The 19,684-nt window shown below is 36.1% G+C and overlaps 1 protein-coding gene across 1 annotated transcript in view; it reads right to left on the bottom strand.

Annotated features, from left to right (window-relative positions):
* The window catches only part of TBC1D32 (TBC1 domain family member 32), a 192,735-nt gene that overhangs the window by 46,190 nt on the left and 126,861 nt on the right, over positions 1 to 19,684 (bottom strand). Inside the window, exons 23-25 of the mRNA XM_058669172.1 lie at positions 4,587 to 4,709; positions 3,269 to 3,377; positions 2,406 to 2,499 (exon numbers count right to left, since the gene is read on the bottom strand). Coding sequence (XP_058525155.1) covers positions 2,406 to 2,499; positions 3,269 to 3,377; positions 4,587 to 4,709 — 326 coding nt within the window. The remainder of the gene's footprint in view (positions 1 to 2,405; positions 2,500 to 3,268; positions 3,378 to 4,586; positions 4,710 to 19,684) is intronic.

Genomic DNA, 19,684 nt, shown 5'->3' with positions numbered 1-19,684 from the left:
AGGTTAGCCTGTCCTTGCAACTCTTTAGAGCATAGAAAATGTAGCTGTTTTAGCCGCTTTCATAAATTTTTAACTAGAGGAATATAGGGCAATTTTATTAACATCATAGAGATTTACTTTTGATTATTGTTTGATTGTTTATGAGGTTGTGGAGCCTGCAGTTGTAGGGGGATTTAATGTTTGAAACTTTTTGTCTTAGATCTTTATGTTTTTTCTCTTTTGATGTGTTACTCCCACTGATAGATAAGCTGTGAAAATAAAACATAGTAGGAATGTAATACTGATTAACAAGTAAGCGCAGGTGCCTTGGCCTTGGAGTCCTGGCTATCACCCAATGGCCACTACTGAAGACTGAATAATGGCTTGCTTTAAAGAAACTGATTATAGTAACTTACAGAATTATCTTTAAGAGCACCTGGCTGACCATGAAGTAAAAAATAAAATAATGAAACATCTGTGCATATCCACTTAGTCATGAAGTAAAAATAGAACAATCAAACGATTGTGCAGAGGCTTGTAATGTGTCTGAGTAAATAAAAAGGACAGCTTCTTCTTGAGCTCAAGCAAGAAGGCACCAAGTGACAGTGTCTGTGTTTTCTTTTATCGCCCACTCTACGCACTCTTCTCGAGCTCCGAACTCAGCTGGAGCTGGACTCCAGCAATGTACAACCAACATGAATTACATTTGAAAAGCCTATTCATAACCTTAAACGAGAGAAATTCATGAAAGAGTAGAACAATGCTTTCTAAGGTCACTAAAGTCATATGAGGAAAAAAAAGATAGCTATAGCAACTGTAAAACTGTGTCATATATATTTTGGAAAACAAAGTTTAATAATTTTAACAAACACTCTTATTTGGTCAAGAACTATAAAACAATTATAAATAGGATAACAGGAGTATTTCACTCAGAGTTTTTACTAACATATCTCTCCATGGAAAATCTTTTAAATTAATCTATTTACTTTATGATACACTTCCAAAGGCTCAGGGACTTCCTATCTATCCCTCCTCCGTCCACTGATGTCCCCTATTTTATTACAATAATATAGTCCTTTGGAAAACTGTCATAAGTCCATCATTTCACTATTTAAGTGCAGCCTTACATTACAGGTATAGAGAATGGCAGAGTCCATCATAATACTGCCAATACATATTTAAGATATATTTAACCCAAGATCTTATTTGTGCTGGCGAGTACTTTATGTAGCCTGGCATGGCCCATTCATAGTCTCAACTCTGACTGGTAGCTGACATTGACCAGTCCAGCTAGGCATAGCCCACACTCTGTCCTGATTCCCATGTGTGCTATCAGGTGCTGTGGCTTGGCCTAGTCTGGTCTTACCCTATATTTGGCCCACAAAATGCTGATGAGTGCCTGGCCTGCCCCACCCTGCCTCAACTCCAGCTATTATGCTCTGCAGTGGAAGCTACAGCACAGCTGAGGAGTTCCCCTACCAGCCCAGATCTCATGTGTGCTTGTGGGTGCTGTGGCCAAGCTTGGCATGGCCTACCCCCAGTCCTGTCCTTCATGTGCCGACAGGTAATGCAGTCAGGCCCAGCCTGGCCTTGGCTCCTGTGAGTGTCAGGGGAGTTTTTGTCAGGTGAGTTCGATGGTCCAATCTGGTTAGGCTTTATCTCCACCCACAGCTCTCCGTGCAAACCAGTGGTTTGCATCCCACAGAGGCAACCCTAGAATTCCCCTATAGAATCTGTCTCAGATCTAATTCTCTCGTGTTTTGTTGGGTACTGCAGTCCAATCTGATGCAGCCCAGCCCCAGTTCCAGCACTTGCACATGGATTCTGTGGCTAAGCACAACTATGCATGCTCCCCAGTCCCAGCTTTTGCAGGCAGCAGTAGGCAGCAAGCAATGCTACTTAGCCAGCGCAGGTCTCCCATGTGGGCAGGAACCTTGGCCTGACCTAGACATTCCCTATAGTTTTTCTTCTCTAAACCAATGTCTCAGCTCCCTCATCTACCTATGAGTACAGTGGCTGGGTCTATGGGAGTCCCCAGAAGTCATCCCTTCCATGTCAAAAATGCCTTCAGTCACGCCCACATCCCAGGACCCCCTTTGCTGGAAAATATGCAGTCCATCAGTCTGTGGGCCAACGTGCTGTGCCCTGGCTCAGCATTCCCCGTCTTCACTACCTATCTTTAAAACAAGAAAACCAGAATAAGCAACTATGCTGGCACACTAGTATAGTTAACACAAATTTGGCATTAACCAGGCCCAGAATGCCCACCAGTCTTTTCTGCTTTTCTTCCAGCTATATAACACTTGACTAGGTACAAGGTAACCTAGGCACTTGCGTATAGCTGGGGAACATTTTCCTTTTCATTCAAATTACAAAAAAAAAAAAAAGCATTACAAATAAAATGGCATTGATAATGGGTCAAGTACCTGGTTTTATGTTGGCATTCCTTGTTGTTTTTGACTGGTAACAGCTTGGCAAAGGATACGATGAAAACATTGGCCAAGGATATGGATTGTCTCCCTAAAATAACATGGCAGATGACGTTAAAGAATACATTAAAATAATGTTGAATTTTAAAGCCTACTGAAATATTATATAAGTGGGCATTTTGGCTTATAAATTCAGGAGTTGTCATTCAAATAAGCAAAAAATTTAACATTAAACAGTAAAATGAAATACAATAGAACTGTCTTAAAGAGACACTGGATTCAAACATTTACTGAGTTATTTCACAAATTGGACTGATAATGATAGCTTTTGTACTTTTTAAAAAGGGAAAATTATAAGCTTCAAGGGAAATTCAAATATTTTTCTCATAAAACACTTGTTCTGGTGTTGTCAGTCATTTCTATTTCATCCAGAGTAACAGTTAAAGCAAGAATATTCAAAACAAAAATGACAAAAATACTTTTGTAAGAAACTCATGCAATGTATATGGATATACAAAAATGTATTCAACAACTGCCACATAAATAAAAAATAAAGTTATATAATCATAAAAGGTATTACCAATGACAGACATTGCAAGTAAAATATTCAAATATATAGAGGGAGAATCATAAATTTTAATAAAATAACATTCTATTCTACTACACAAACTCAGGCCCCTTTGCCATCAACAGCACTACTCTAGGTTGAAAGTGTTGGCCTGCTTCCCAAACTTCCTCAAGGAACCAAAGTTCAACTCTGTGATGTAGTCACCTGGGAGCTGATGGTGTTCACTGTCATTTGAGTTGACCTCTTCAAAACATGACAAAGAAACCTCAACCCTCTCTCTGACCCCACTCACCTTCTCCAGCATTCTTGGAGGCAAAATCCGTTCCAATGGCCCACCAACAAGGCTTATTCTGACAAGAACATGATTTCTCTCTACTGACAATCCATCAATGATAAAATCTCTGAAAAACACACATCCTTTTGTTTTCTCTTTAATTGAACAAAACCTGATTTTTAAATTTTACCACTGAATTGTAATGAAAATAAGAGACAAAAATGTTTAGAAAATGAATTGTTTGTTGATCGACATGTATTTAAAATACAAAGGACTAAAATGACCTTTTTAATCTTAAACAACTGTGAGAGATATAACCAATATATGGGAATATGCTAATCACAGAATATTTTCTTATGAAATGCTACTACATTTAAATAAACAGCATTTTGATAGTGATTGTTAATTCAGGATTCTCAAATTTACTAGCACGTGGTTGTTTGTAGTGATGCCTGATAATTTTTTGTTATCTCTGCTGTTACATCTCTTTTTCTCCATCTCTGATTTTAATTATTTTGGTCTTCTTCCCGTTTAATTTTTCTTTGGGGGGAAGGTTCTACAATTCTAACCATCATAGTCAAGATTTTTTTTTTTTAATTTTAGGAACCTGATGTTTTAAGTTTGAAATCAAGATGTTACTTAAAATTGGTCATATTTTATGTAGCTTTTAACCCTTCCTTCTATACCAAACCTGGAATACCAAACAATAAACTAAAAAATTTTAAGACCTGGGTAGCATAGAAACACAACGTTTTAATTTTTGAAAATTGTGGACATGAAAGCTATGCCAGTTGTTTAATGTTCACTGGATAAATGTCAGCTAAATGAGAGAACAGCAAACTTGACATAGTAAGAGAAAAAGTTATCAAGATACTACCAGAATCTATTTTTGCAAATAATCTACATTTATAAGGGTGTGCTAACATAAGCAAGACAACAGGATAAGAATATCACTGTAAGAGACACAAAATCAAATATTTTATTCTATGGGTCATCTTACACATGAAACAGGAATGTAAAAGTGACATAATTTTACAGACACACTAATAAAATTAGGATTAAACAAAAAAAAACTACAAGAAGCTAAATAAGACAAAAGCAATTCATTTTGAAGGCAGTATTCTCTGTAAGCCCTTTCCAAAAACATTAGTCATTTTTTCTGTGGTATTTATGCTTTAATTGCTTTTTTTTACCCTGGTTTTTATCTATTCAATTTAGGTGATGAGAAAATATTTAGAAACTGCAGAGAATATTACTATCTTAAAGAATGTGTATGGGAAACTGTTACTATGCTTTTTTTTTATATTTTTTTAAACATTTCCTTCTATTTGTTTACCTGTGGCTCTCGGTAGTTTCTACGATATTTTCTTCCTGTGCTTTTAATAATATTTCAGATACTTGATACTGGGCCTCTAATAACAGAAGAGTGTCCAGATTACAGCACACTACATTTAATAACCTATATAAACAGAAGAAACAAAAGTAGATTTTTGTAAAAAGTACAGACACATTCTCGCAGTCTTAAAGTAATACACATGGAAATATGAAGGCAGTCATCACTGGCATGATCACAGAGTCATGTGGACTTGTTTTTAATCATTTACTGATATATCCAGATTTTTAAATTTTATCTAAAACTATGCAAATTCTGGTATATTTTTTCTCAATGTTTACATAATTTAAAAATACACAGGACATCAGGAAATCAAACTACCCTAATTTTTCCTTCAACAATAATTAAATAGAAGAATCATCATTTTACTATCATTGCAAGAAAGATTAGGTAAAATGTACATTGTTAGGTGAAACTGACACCACTTCAACACATTAATAAATTCTACCATTAACAAGATAGTGAAGCAGAAATTTCTCTTTTCTTAAAGTGATACAAAATGACTCATCACACAGTCTTTGAAATATTCTTGCCACGAAAACTAAACCTGAATCTAATACATTCTAAATTTTTTATTTTTATTATTACAAGTTTATTGGAAATACGGGGATTAAAGACTATACTATATTAAAAGATACCACACAGAAGAAAGAGTTAATGAAATCCATAAATTGGAAAATCCTGCACATTATTACATTTATTGTTTTTAGAGGGAAATGGCATAAAGAAATAAAAAGGGAACTGTTACAAACTTTAAAAGAACTACGAAGCACATACATAGTTTTTGTTTTGATCTGAATTAAAATAAACTGTAGACATGTTTTGAGACACATGAGAAAATATGACAAATATAACACAATATCAGATAATATTGCTTTTTTAAAAATATAAGAATGGCATGATAGCAATGGGGATTTTGGCTATTTAGTCTTTTAAAAATAGGTCTTAATGTGTTATAAATATATACTGAATTATCTAAAGGTGAAGTGAAATATCTAGCATATGCATTTAAAACAAAACAGTACACATTTAGGGCAGAATTGAAACAGGATTGACAAAACAGTGCTAACTGATAAAAATGAATAACAAGAAATTTGCTATAGTATTCAGTACTTTCAATATGTTTAAATCATTTGATTTTTGTATTTTGATACAACTGCACATTTTACCTATCTAAAAGCATATGCAAATAGAGAAGAAAAATGTTTAGGGAAAGAGTATTTGGCCTAGGGTTTAAGATGCCAGTGAAAATATCCAAGGATATCAGAGTGCTAGTGCTCACACTGAGCTCCCGAGATGGACTCCAACTTCCTCCTGAGAGAGTAGATGCAGAATACACGCCTGGCACTCTGAGCTGTGATGCAGGTTTCCCACTCAGCAATTTAATCACTCCACAAAATGTCTGCCGCGACTCTACCTTTCTAATTAATCACAAATCACTTACAAAGAGCTAAAAACAAAACGAACAAACAAACTCTCCTCACCAAAGCAGTGACCTGAAACTACCAAGTGATGTGAAGACTCCTAGAATTAGTAGGAATAGTTTGACACCTAGAAAATTTGATCTTGCTGTAAATTAAAACAGCAAACTGCAACAAAATATAGTTTGTTGTTGGGGGGAATCTAAGCCTTTATATTTAAAATAAATTCTGATATAATCCATTAATTTATAAACAGAAATAACTATAGAGTCACTTGGCCAGCTAAGTAAAAGTTATCTGACTTAACCTTCAGCATCTATTCTCTATGCTCTGTCTTCCAAAAATTATAGAATACATTAAAGGAATGTGTTTATAAATTTAAGAACAAATCCATTTCAATACAACAATTAAAACATAAACAGAAAAGGCATTCTCACTGAAGCAAACTGAGAAAGGCAAAACTGTCCATTATTTTAGAAATTCATTTTAGAAATGCATGGCAATGTAAAAAATACTAATACAAGACAGAAAGATCAGCATTTAGGCCCTGAATTTCTCATTTACTACTTGGAAGACAGTGGACAAAAACTGTTTTCCAGTTTTATTTTCCTAATCATACTGGTTTAGTTTCCACATCTGAAAAAAAAAAAAAAAAAAACAAAAAACAGGAGAATCTATATTGAAAGGTCATTGTGAAGTTGGAAAACTAATCTACCTAAAGCATTCAGCCTAATGCCTACACCAGAGACTGTATACATCAATGAAAGCACCTCTTAATAACAGTTGCTATTTTGATGTTTGATCAGCTATGTGGTAATGAGAGACTGGAACACTGATCTTCTGTCTCAAAAGCTTACTTTTCTTGCATATAACAAAACTGAACTATCATCTTTAAGTAAATCAAATGGAAGTAAAAAGAAGAAAAATAGAGATGTAATGATAAGAAAATAAAAAATTAACACTTAGAAGTGATTATAAAACATCAATGAAGTATGTAAAATACCCAACCAAATTTGAGAATCTGAAAATGTTCATTCATTTAAAGAGCAAAATAATAATAAATATTTCTCTTTTCTGTACATAATTCAAAATATATGCTCAATAAAACAGAAAAGTTCTAATATAAAATCATATTAAAAGGAGATAGAAAAGTAACTTTGAAGACAGCAATAGCATTTTTTGTGAGCCCTCACCACAATGACACAAAATTCAATTTACCATAAACAAAATTTAAAACCACTGGTTGAGTATCCACTATCTACTGTGTTTGATGTTGAAGATACACCTTGGTCACAGCTGCAAAATCTCAAACATGAAAAAAATCTCAGTCCTAATGGTAATCAGAAAGACAGAGAACAAACAACAAACAAAACTGAAACTTACTAGAACACAGTATGTACCAAATTAGAAAGGGGAACCAAAAAGGAAGTTCAATGAAGGAGTAGCAGAAATGCTCAAGAAATGGAATCTTACTAATGAAAGGGTCAAATAACTAAGAAAACAACTCAGTAAAGACCTAAAAGAAATGCAACTATAAACAATTCAGGTATCTGGGGGAAAAAGTGTCCTTGACACAGTAAACAATTGGAGTTAATGACTTAAGGTGAGAGCATTTCTAACATGTCTGAAGAAAGTATGGGCAATATAGCCACAGTAGTGTAAAAAATAAGTACAAATAGGTGACATCAAACAATAGTAAGTGTTCCTTGTCAGATAAGCCCATTATAGGGAGTATGATGACTCTGGTTGGTCTCTATGGTAACATGAAAACCACTGTAGTACAGTTTCATCTAGATGACATGAAAAACTAAATGACCACCACAATGAGATCATGTGCTTTTGTTTTAATAGGATTATCCTGGCTGCTATTTACAGAATAGGCTAAAATTATGCAGGGAAAGCTGTAGGCAAATCAGTTTTAAAAAACCATAACAATAATTAAGATAAGGCAGAGGATTAAAAAACAGCATTGTTCAAATTCACTGACTGAAAGAACAGCCCCCGTGTTCCTCACCTCCTATGTCTTTGCTGTGTGAATACCCTGAGTATATGCAGGACCAATGATTTAACTCTAACCAACACAATGATGTAACAGGATGGATGTGATTATGTATATAATTACACTACATAAGACACCAGTGGACTTGCCTCTGCTGACATGTTGGGAAAGAACTATGAATGCCCTGCTAGGAACTAACCGACAGCAGTAGTTAATAGGCAACAAGAAAGCACTTCCTGCCTCTAACCCATAAAAAAAGAAAACCATTAATTCAAAAATGCAGGAAGAACTAAATGCAACCAACTATCTGCATGAGTTGAGAAGCAAATCCTTTCTTAGTTGAGCTACAATAGCCCATATGTACACTTATACTCTTATAAGATTATAAACAGTGGACTCAGTTAAGAGGTACACAGAAACTGAGATAATACAATGTAAGTGGCTTGATTCCTTATGTAGTAGTTTTTTAAAAGATGTTTTTATTTTCAAAGAAAGAGTGACAGAGAGAGGGGTAAAGATGGAGTCAGATGCCTCTGTTAGGTCTTTCCACATGGGCGGAAGTCCATTCACACCACCAGGAAGCTAGATTGAAAAGGAAACAAGCAAGAAAATAGTACTCGGACATGAGGGGCCAGTGTCACAAGCTGTAGCTTAAACTGATGTGCCACAATGCTAATCCCTCTGGTAATTTTTTATATGAAAGAAACTAATATAAACTCCAAGGTTAATACCTATACAACTAAAAGTATGGTGCTGCCATTTGATTGATGAGGAAATAAGAGGATGTTTTCTCTGATACATGACAGTTAATATAGAATACAAAAAAAGTACAAAAATGAAACAGACATTTTCTGGTATGACCTGTTTTCAGCAAGTATTTATACTCGTGTGGAACTATGGTGTTCCCCCTTCCTATTTGCTGAGTATTATGGTTAGTGATCAGTTAGGCCTGTGCATATAGAGTATTTTATGTCTGCAAAAATAATGGAAGGAAGAGAGAGGAAGGAGGTAGCAGAGAAGGGAGGTAGTGGGAGTGAGGGAGGTATTGTTATCTTCTTGGATTTGTGCATATCGAACGCAAGATATCTGTTATCTTGGTATTAGTAATAAAAATAGGGCCCACTGGGCAAACTAGTTTCTTTCCGTCATGCCTGTGAAACAAAAGCAGACCTCTACCAGACAATGACTCTGCCAGCACCTTAATTATGGACTTCCCATCATCTAGAATCACAAGCAATAAATGTCTCTGGCTTAGAAGCACCCCCAAAAAAGAAAGAAACTATATGGGAAAATATACATATGGATATTTCAAAATTATGTGAAAATTAAATAAAAAGCTTATTATAGTAAAAAGAAATTTTTATGAACTTTTAAGACAACTCATATGTATGGATTTCAAGTTTTTTAAACAACATAAACTTTTCTCATGATTTTATTGCTCATAAACTTTGAGAGGTCAGGTAAACAGACACATACACAAACACACACAAGCGTGTGCATGCACAACTGGCCCTCTCTATCTATAGGAACTGCATCCTTGGGCCCAATTAACCTTGGATGAAAACAGTTGGAACACAACTGCTCTTATTCTGAACATGACTTTTTCCTTGTCATTATTATCATACAATATAACAAACATAACTGTATTTACCACATTGCTCAAATTATCAACTTTTAGGGTGACCTACAGCAAGATTAGACATTAAACTCAAACTCCAACTCTCAAACATCAAACATGGACTCCTAAGCAGATTTAATGTCGTTCCACTTCAATGGTCGATTGGATACTACCAGGATGTTTGGCAAGGTGCAATACAAGAATCATACATAGACACCTAGGATTTTAAAGTAAATCCATGTTCCCTTTGTTAAATAACATGTTATTTATCTTAGTAAATATAATTTTAACCTATGATCATGGTTACTTTACTCATAGCGCAAACTGAGCAGACACTAATGTAGGTGAAGTAAGGCTGAAACATCTACAAACATTATTTTGCTTCTTTTGTAGGAGGAATGATTTCATCAGAAAATGTTTGCTTGTGTCTAAATTATTCTTCCAATCTGGGTGTATTCAAAAAAGAACATCATATCTTTAAACATTTCTGCCCAAATTCTGTCCTAGTCCTCAAATCTTTCTTCTTCTGAGCCTCCAGTTATCCATGCAAACCATTATGTATCACCCATAAATCTACACAAATCAGTACCTCAGGTTTGGCTACATCCAAACAAAGTGAATTAAAATGGTACTTAGTAGAATCTTTCCATGTGAAAAAATAGACCTCTAGTAGTCCAATTCCAGCAGATGCTAAAATATTCTATAGTATTATGTCTTCCCTAATATCTGATTTTAAAAAAAGCACTTCTGAGTCATGAGTAAAAGCTGTGAAAATGAGTTACATGTGTATATAATACACTTGTATTTTTGAGCTTATATTACAAATGTTATTTTTGACTGAAAGTGAAATGCTAGTATGCATATGTAATCATGTTTCAAAAAAAACATGACTTAACACATTTGATTGGTTATAAAATTTGGATAGAAAATGCTGATGAGCTGAGCAGTACGCATTCCATCACTACAGATTATCTGATTACAGTTATTGTTAAGTCTGAAAGAAAAAAACAACACTGTTTATAAAATACAGTATATAAATTTGCAGAGACCAAGCAACTACCTCTTGACAAGCTGAAGGCATTAAAGGCTTCCTGCTAAGATGAGGGATTTTGACATTCTGACTACCAAGTTCCTCAATCAAACACTATATTACTGTGAATTTATTGATGCCTTCCTGAGCAATGGCATTTATGGAACATTGATTCTGACTAAAGTACTAATTTAACAACAAAAATAAGGGAAACACTGAGCAAACACAGTATATATTCATCTTATGACTTAATCTGATTCCCCAGATGAAGCTACTCTTAGAAATTTGGTGGAAACCATCATAGGAAATTCAATGGGGCATCAATCCAGAAACTACAGCACATTGAAATACTGAGGGGTGGTTTACAAGATGCTCTGGACCACAAACCAACATTTGTCTTTCCTATTTTCTCTCATAACAATATATACAGACATACTCAGTGAATTTGATGGTCTTCCGTCCAATGATTCACTCCCTAAGCTGCTGCAACTGCCAGAGCTGAGCCAATCCGAAGACAGGAGCCCAGAACCTCATTTAGGTCTCTCACAGGGGTGCAGGGTCCCAAGGCTTTGGGTCATCCTTGACTGCTTTCCTACACCACAAGCAGGGAGCTGGATGGGAAGCATGGCTGCCAGGATTAGAACTGGTGCTCATATGGGATCCCAGTGCATGAAGGGTGGGGACTTTAGCCACTATACTATCGCACTGGTCCCAGAAAATAAACACTAAAAGCTACACTGAAGTAGGAGCAGCCATCTGAAGGAGGAACACAGGGAACCTGCCGGCATTTCTGAAGTCTTCATGCAGAAAGTCTTAGACCTTCACCTTTCACCTTCATCTATATTCTCAATGTACATTCTCAATGTCTCCAATTCCCAATAGCTCTAGAACATTGTGATGTTAAAGCTGCTTCTGGGTTTCCCCAAATGCAAGCCTAAGTTTTAGTTTTCCAAGCCTACAAATTCAGTAAAGTCATCAGTGAGTTTTCTAAGTCCAAAAATGAAGTTGGAAAGCCTCCATTCCAGCATTCTAGCACAGCAAGTTAGGCCAGCAACCCTCATGAGAGTGCCAATCTTAGCTCCAGTTGCTCTGCTTCTGATCCAACTTCCTGTTTATGCTCCTGTAAAGGCAGCAGCAGGTAGTCCACATAATTGGGCATTATACCACAATTTGGGATAACAGCATAGAGTTCCTGCTTTCTGGCTTCAGACCTGCACAGGCCTGGATGTTTCAGAATGGGGAGTGAATAAGCAGATGGAAGATTGATTCTAAGCTTAAATCTCTGTCTCTCCCTCTGAATGTTGTTTAGCCTTTTTGAATGAATGAATGAATGAATGATTTAAAAAAAGAAAAATAAAGTTTCCTTGTTTTTAAAAGCTAAGTTCTAAACATTCAAATCAAGAAAGACAAAATGTAAAAGTTGAAAGCAAAAAAAAATCAAGACAGCAGTTTAACACATGATTAGGGTAAATACCAAAAAAAACCAACTTGAGCTTAAAAGCATCACCATCAAAGAAGTGAAAAAGACAAACAGATGCATGGAACGAAACTTTTCTTCACTCTTAACAACTTTTCCATGCATCTTAATTTTTAAAACTATGTATACATATTACTTTAATAAAAATCGTGTTTGGTTATATCCTCTTAGCTGCTCTGCCAAAAACAATAACACAAGCACTGCCCTAGAGCTGACAGTGAATTTAATTTACACAAAACCTGGACCTCTACCTAATCCTCTGTTTTTGCTCAAAGAGATAAAATGAAAATCAATATATTTGCTTGTCCCTTACACTTCAATTGTCTTTTTTTTTTAACTATAGCAATGTAGTTTATTATAATATTGAAAAACTACAAACAACATAAATTTACAGCAAAATTAGTGTCAGGTAAATGCTGGCATAGCCCATGTTTTGTAGCTGTTCAACAGTAGACATTTAGAGCTAATTTAAAAGCTTTTGAAAAAAAATGGTATATTAATCTTATATAATAAGGGGGAAAGGGCAGAATCAAAATGTGATGTCAACCATATAAATTTTATGTCTGCATAGAATAAAATAAAATATGAATGTTAATGGTTACATTGAAATAATGTGATTTGGGATGATTTTTTTCTCATTATTTTTCTATGTAATGAAAACAATCTAAGAACATAAGTTATCTACTAAGAGGACTTGTAATTTAAAAATGATGGGAACCAGTCCTACAGTAATAGATTTCATCATCAAAACTGCCTTTGAAAGTTTTCTAGAATTTTTAAGTCCCTGCTCGGTCTCTCCTCACATCAGAGAAAGTAACTCTTCTGGGTCTTTCCGTCATCCAGGAACCAGTAAGGAAACTTCCAGAACACCATGCTTCACTTTCACTTCTACAGGACCCTAGGAATGACTCCTGCAGGGAGTGCACAGAACTGGGAGATTCACACTCAACATTCAACTTGCTACTCACTTTCCTCTTCTAGATCATTGCATTTCTGGGAATCAATCAGGGGAACTAAAGCTTGCAAATGGAATTTGGCAGAAAAACTAGAATTCTTCCGCAATGACCCTGGTTTAGGAGAAAAACCCAAGTGATAACCTTGGCATCCTTGTCAAAAACACCTGAGCTTTTGCTGTTAGCGAATTTAGTGTTGTAAAAATTTGGCCTGTCTTCTAGAGGTTCCTGAGACATGCACATTTGTGCCTTTGTAGAGTTCTCAAGGTCCAGACACCCAGCTCCGGGTGGAGTTTGCTTCATGGTAGCCTCTTGACCTTAGTGATGAGGCAGAAAGGCAGGGGAAGTCTAAGTGGAAAAAAAAACGAAAAGCAGAAATTGATGCAAATTTAGCTTTGAGGTCAGAAGCATGTAGATGAAAAAAAAAAAAAGGAAGACACTGACTAAAATTCATCTTAAGAAGAGTTAAGAAGCCAGATGGGGGGGAAAAAAGGAAAGAAAAAGAAACAGAAAGAGTTCGGACTCCTCTCCCGCATTTCCTTGAGCCTAAGAAGCCCTCTGTGGTACCCTAGGCCTCCAAGTACAAGTCTTCCCTGAACCTACCTCCCGTGGGAGCCCGCCCCCAGCGGCAGGATGGAGGGCTCATAACCTCTCTAGAACAGCTGCACGAAAAAATCAACGAGATGAGGAACGTGTTCAACTCGCTGGAGAACAAGGTAGAGACCATTTCTAATCCTGGGGGTGGGCTGTGGGCTGTCAAACGAGAAAGCTGAAGAGGGAGCCCAGAAAAGATCTGAAGACTCTGCCTTCCCAGTGTTTCTCATTCACAAAGGCGTGGTCAGGTTGATCTGGACCATATCACCAAGTAGCTAAGGTGACTCCGCATCTAAGAGTCGTAGAATGTTGTGTCAGGTGTGTGATGGAGCTTGCAATGGCTTCCCCTCCCTGGCTGTGAAGTTAGTAAGATGGCAGACACCCAGGGGACTCATAAAACAGGACAATGTGGTGAGGAAATGGCTCAAGATGGTTCCAGAGTTTCCCGAGTCCCCATGGAAAGTGTCTGTTAGCGAATCATTCTGAAAATTCTTCAGTTTTGAGGGTTGAGACTGTACGGATGAGAAGTCCTTTCCCTAAGTTTCTAGTGTCATCCTTTGGCTTTGGTGAAAACTCCACACAAACACTTGTGGGAGCAGTGATAATGAAACCTATTTCTGTTGGATAGTGGTTCCTTTGTTTTTTTTCCCAAGCAGAAAAGCAAAGTGAATGTGAGGACACAGAATGTGAAGTTCACTTGTTTCAGTTTTAAAACCTGTATGTATTTTGCTTTGACATTAGATAGCCATCAGTATGGTTTATTTTGCTCACAAAAGATGAATTCACAGAGAGAGAGAATCTCCAGATCAGGAAGTAGTTGACCGGGTGAGTTAAGAAAACATAATGATTGAATCTGGACACGTGCCAAACATCCACCACAGATATGAATTATAAGTAAAAATAATTGGAGAGAAAACCCATTCGTGCTGCTTCTGAGTCTTTCTGGAAGGTTCTGCTTTTTTTTTTTCTTCAAAATGATCTCTTTGGGACCTCTCATCCCTACTCCCAAACCTAAAAACCAACCCTTGTGAAGCACAGTCAACCACCAAATCCAGTGTTTTGAAGATGTGATGTGGGCTAGATTGTTATAGAGAGGAAACTGACACTGAGAGTTGGAATTCTTTGGACATCCTGATTCTTTCATCGCTTCCTTGGTGGAAATTTGTAACAACAGAAAAGAAACTTCCAAAATTTCTGGTTTAAAGAGGGATGTGGAGTGAAAAATTCCTCTACTTGGCAGAGCGTAAGATCAGAAATGTTAAGGCAGTAATATTGGCGTTAGTTGCTTGTTAATGCATTATCAACTTACTGTCTGTTGAAATTGCTTTTTTTCACTTGTTCAACAAATAAAACAATTTTATAAGTACTCTATTTTCTCTATATTTTTATTTGTGCTTAACTTTTGATGGTTACCTATAGGAAAAAAAGAATTAGAATTTACTGAATGCACATGTATTAAGCATGTAGTTAGCTTCATTTACTAATTTTATTGTCAGTATAGCTCTGTGACATAGATATTATTGATAACTATTCTGCAGGTGAGAAAATTTCTGGAAAGAAGTCTTAGTATTTGTTACACAGAGCTAGAATTTATACCCTACCTGACTTGACCTTTGTTCGTGTGTACTCTACCTTGACACAATTTCCATGGTGTGCGAGTTGACCATGAAGTCCAGCATGTGCATTGCTACCTGACCAGGTGTGGCTGCTGAAGATGATACCATCATCGCCAGCAGGCTGAGCTCCTACCAGTGGAGCTATTTCTGTGTCTTTCTTATGAATCAAAGGCCAGTGTTGGTGAAATTGCCATTGCCTCTTTTTGTTTTTATTAAGGTTTGCTTATAAAGTTATAAAAGAGAGATGGAGAGAGAGAGAGAGAGAGAGAGAGAGAGAGAGAGAGAGAGAGAGAGAGATCTTCTATCCTTTCTTTCTCTACCTAGACAGCCTCAAAGACTGGGATTGGGCCAGGCAGAAACCAGGAGTCTGAAACTCCATTCAGGTGTCCCACATGGGTGACAGGGGCCCAGGTACTTGCGGCATCTTCTACTGATTTCCCAGGTGCAGTATCAAAGAGAAGGATCGGAAGTGGAACAGCCAAGACTTGAACCATTGCTCCTATGGGATATCAGTGTTGCCAGGGTTGGCTTAATCTGCTGTGCCACACACAGGTCCCAGGATAAGGAACTAGTGCCTCCTTTTTCATGATGCCAGCCTTGAATATTTTTTTAAAAATAAAATGATACTTTTCCTTTCCAAAACATTTCTTAGTTATACTGAATTTTTACATATGTTATCCTTTACTTTCTTTTTTAAAAGATTTATTTATTTGAAAACAGCACTACAAGTTGAGAAGGATACAGAGAGAGAGAGAGAGAGAGAGAGAGAGAGAGAGACTCTTCTATCCATTTGTTCATTCCCCAAATAGCCATAGCAAAAGGACACTCCAATTGTCTTTTACAAACAGCTTTTTTCATGTTATTAGATTTTAAACTTAAGTAAAACTAGATCAATAAGTTTTCTTTTTTAATTGATATTTTTAAAATGCCCAAATTGGCATCGTTTTTTTCACTTATTTATTTTTATTGGAAGGGCAGATTTACAGAGAGAAGGAGAAACAGAGAAAGATCTTCAATCTGCTGGTTCACTTCTCAAATGGTTGCAACAGTCAGAGGTTAATCAATGTGAAGCCAGGAGTCAAGAGCTTCTTCCAGATCTCCCATGCAGATGCAGAGTCGTAAAGCTCTGGGCCATCTTCTACTGCTCTCCCAGGCCACAAGCAGGGAGCTGGGTGGCAAGTGGAAAGCTGGGACACAAGTAAGTTCCCATATTTGATTAAGCACTTGCAATGTAAAGATTTAGCCAATGAAGCATCAGACCAGGCCCCATTCTATCATTGTTACATCAGAAATGTGAGATAAGATTCCTCCTGGGTAAAGGACTCAGGTGTAACCATGGGAAAATGGCCATGTTACTAACCAAAATGGAAACAGTCTCAAGAATAAAATTAAAGCACCATCAGTCACAGATTATTAGGGCAAAAATTAAAACAAGACTCAGCACACTATCATCCTTCGAAAGCTTGTAGGATTTCTGCGCTAAGCATTGAGATCTTTGGGGTGATGCTAACTAATGCAAGCGGATAATATATTGTTGCACAAGATTAATATAACATAAAAATTTTATAAAGATCTTTGAACCTTTATAAAATATTTATTTATGTATTTTGGTATATACTAATTAAAGACCTGTATGCATTAGATAAATGTACTTCACGTTTCATTATTCTATAGTCTCAAAAGACTTCTACATTTATCATTATAATATTCACAGCTACAAAACAAGTAAATGCAAAACAGGATGACATAACCTGAATGTAATCAAAAGGTCATTCTAAAGACATTTTGCTTTTATTATTAATGTGGTCAATATACAAAGCGTATTAAGTCATATACAACCATGCTGTGAGCCCTGAGAATTCCCCATTAGTTAGTGCTAATTTGAGGAGAGCCAGGAGGCCACAAATTCTGCACTTGATTCTTATATCCATTTTTGACAAGAAAGATGAAATATGGTTTAAGAGTGTCCCAATCTAGAGTGGAATTGAGCATTTTACCTCACTGCAAAAAGTTGAATTTTCAAAAATCACATGATATGATTTCTCTTTCTCTTGACCCAATATATTCTCTCTCATATTCACCCACTCACTTCACTCACATTCATCAACTCTCACTTCCCTACTCCTCTTCCCATTTAGCTTAATCACTTTTCCGTCTCTCCCCCAGCCTCCCTCTCTCAGCCTCGACATCCCCACTGCCTTTCTCCTCTACACATAACAACCTTCTCTTTTCTATTGTCTTCCAAAACATTTCTGAAACTAAAATTGTGTCTCCTTTGTAAGTTAATTTGAATTATTTTAAGGAGTAAAATTACCTGCAAAATTAGGGACTAACCCTTGCAGTTGTTTTGGAATATATTTTGAACATATATTTGAACATTATTTTGAATGTATTTTGAATGCCTAGGAGTTCACTGATAACCAAATTAAACTATAAAAATAGCACAGTTCTCTACTACTAATTACTATAAACTATGTTGCTTTTTAAACATTATCATATCATTAGCGGGAGAAGGCAAGCACTTGTCTGGGGGACTGGACTGATTCCGTGCAGTACAGACTTTGCTGTCTATCATCTCCAGTTGACAAAATTCCAAACGTGTGCTTGCTTTATCTCCTGCCTGCAGTCACAAGCCTCTTCATTTCTCTTGTCATTTTCTCACAACATTAATTCAGTGTATTTGCAGAAGCAATGTATTTCATTTCTGTAAGGATCTAAATATTTTCCTGTATATAGTATCACCAATTCTACAAATTGTATTTTTATGTACTATAATCAAATATCTGTTATATTGGTATATAAGTTAATTTTTGTGCAAGTTAATTTCAAAATCCATCCACACAAGTAGTTTGAAAGATTTTATGGAAAACATACACAATGAAAAAAATTTTACACAGATTTTAAATTTTCACATAAAAACAAACTTCTAATTCAAACTCCCATCAACTTCATGAAGTACCTTCACATATATACACACAGGAATATGTATATACATATAAACATCAACATATATCACATCCACACTGAGAAGTTGTATATATCTCATTTAACCAAACACATGTCATTGTATTAGTACAAAATCTTCCCTTCTAATTAGCAATGTAGAAAACGAATATCTCATCAGATTTATTCATCATTACACCAGGCATAACTCATAATTAGGGCTCAGTAAACACTGGCTTGATAAATAAACCTTGCAGTTACAAAACACATTCTTACGTTCACAGAAAATCTCAGATTAGGTTAATCTCTTTCCCGAGCAGACCAGAAAACACAGTCTCTTACTCAGGAGGCTGTTTGGAGATGGGCAGGAAACACCCCTCTGAGGCAGGAGGGAACAGGACCAGGGAAGGTCATGGGAGCTGCAGTCATCACCCACAGCAGAGTCAACCAACACTGGTTCAAAGGGTACATCAAGATCAAACCTCTTCAATACTGTACATACAGTGGTTTTTGGTTTTTTAACTTTTTCTTACCCTCACAGGAATCTTAAGGAAATTAGTAATCACTAAAAGGGAAAATACATGTATTGGAAAATCAGCAATTCCATTAGTCTCACTAGGGTTCTCCTTATAAAATTCAGTTGGGATTTAAAGTGACAACTCTACTATAAATGTATTTTTATATAATAATTTATTTTTATACATTTACATTGTTGTCTAGACTATGCACAGAAATGTCTAGAATGATGTTCCTCAATTTAACAATGACTTTCAGAAATGGAAGGGAATTTCCTGCATGAATTTCTTTACAACAGAAAAACTGTTCTTTGAAAAACAAAGAAAAAAGTTAAGAGGACTTTCAAAATTAAGCAAATAATGTTTAGGCCACTTAAGGATGGCCACTGGGAGGATGCACAGGAAATCCAACAATTTAATTTCGGCTATTTTAAACTTGTGAGGCCGGAGGGCTGAGATACATATCAGCTGAGTTGTCAGAGAGCACCTAGGCATTGTCCTATTACTCTAGGAGCTCAGAAAAGAGATCTGCGATAGAGACAGGTACTGGGCCATCTACTAACATTTATGTGCAAAAATGATGCCAAAGGTATATAGGGGAAAAACAAAAGGCAGAGTTTATTGAGAAAAGCGTGTACCTGAAATTCAAGACCAAATTCTGAGTACTCAAACACTGAAGAAAGGAAGAAGAAATTGCAGCCACTGAGAAATATGAAGAGAATTCCTTCTCTTCCATTTTTTTTATTCTTTTTTGTTTTTGTTTTTTCCTTAGCAGTAAGTATGCCATCAAGCATTAAAGTTTAACCAAGACAATCCACAAACTAGACTAAGCATCTCCATGAAGTACTGAGGCCCAGTCTGCATTCAGTGTTTTT

The sequence above is a fragment of the Ochotona princeps genome, chromosome 1 (genome assembly GCF_030435755.1).
Source record: "Ochotona princeps isolate mOchPri1 chromosome 1, mOchPri1.hap1, whole genome shotgun sequence".
Lineage (NCBI taxonomy): Eukaryota > Metazoa > Chordata > Mammalia > Lagomorpha > Ochotonidae > Ochotona > Ochotona princeps.
The sequence above is the reverse complement of the archived record's forward strand: the minus strand, read 5'-3'. Positions and strand labels throughout refer to the sequence as shown.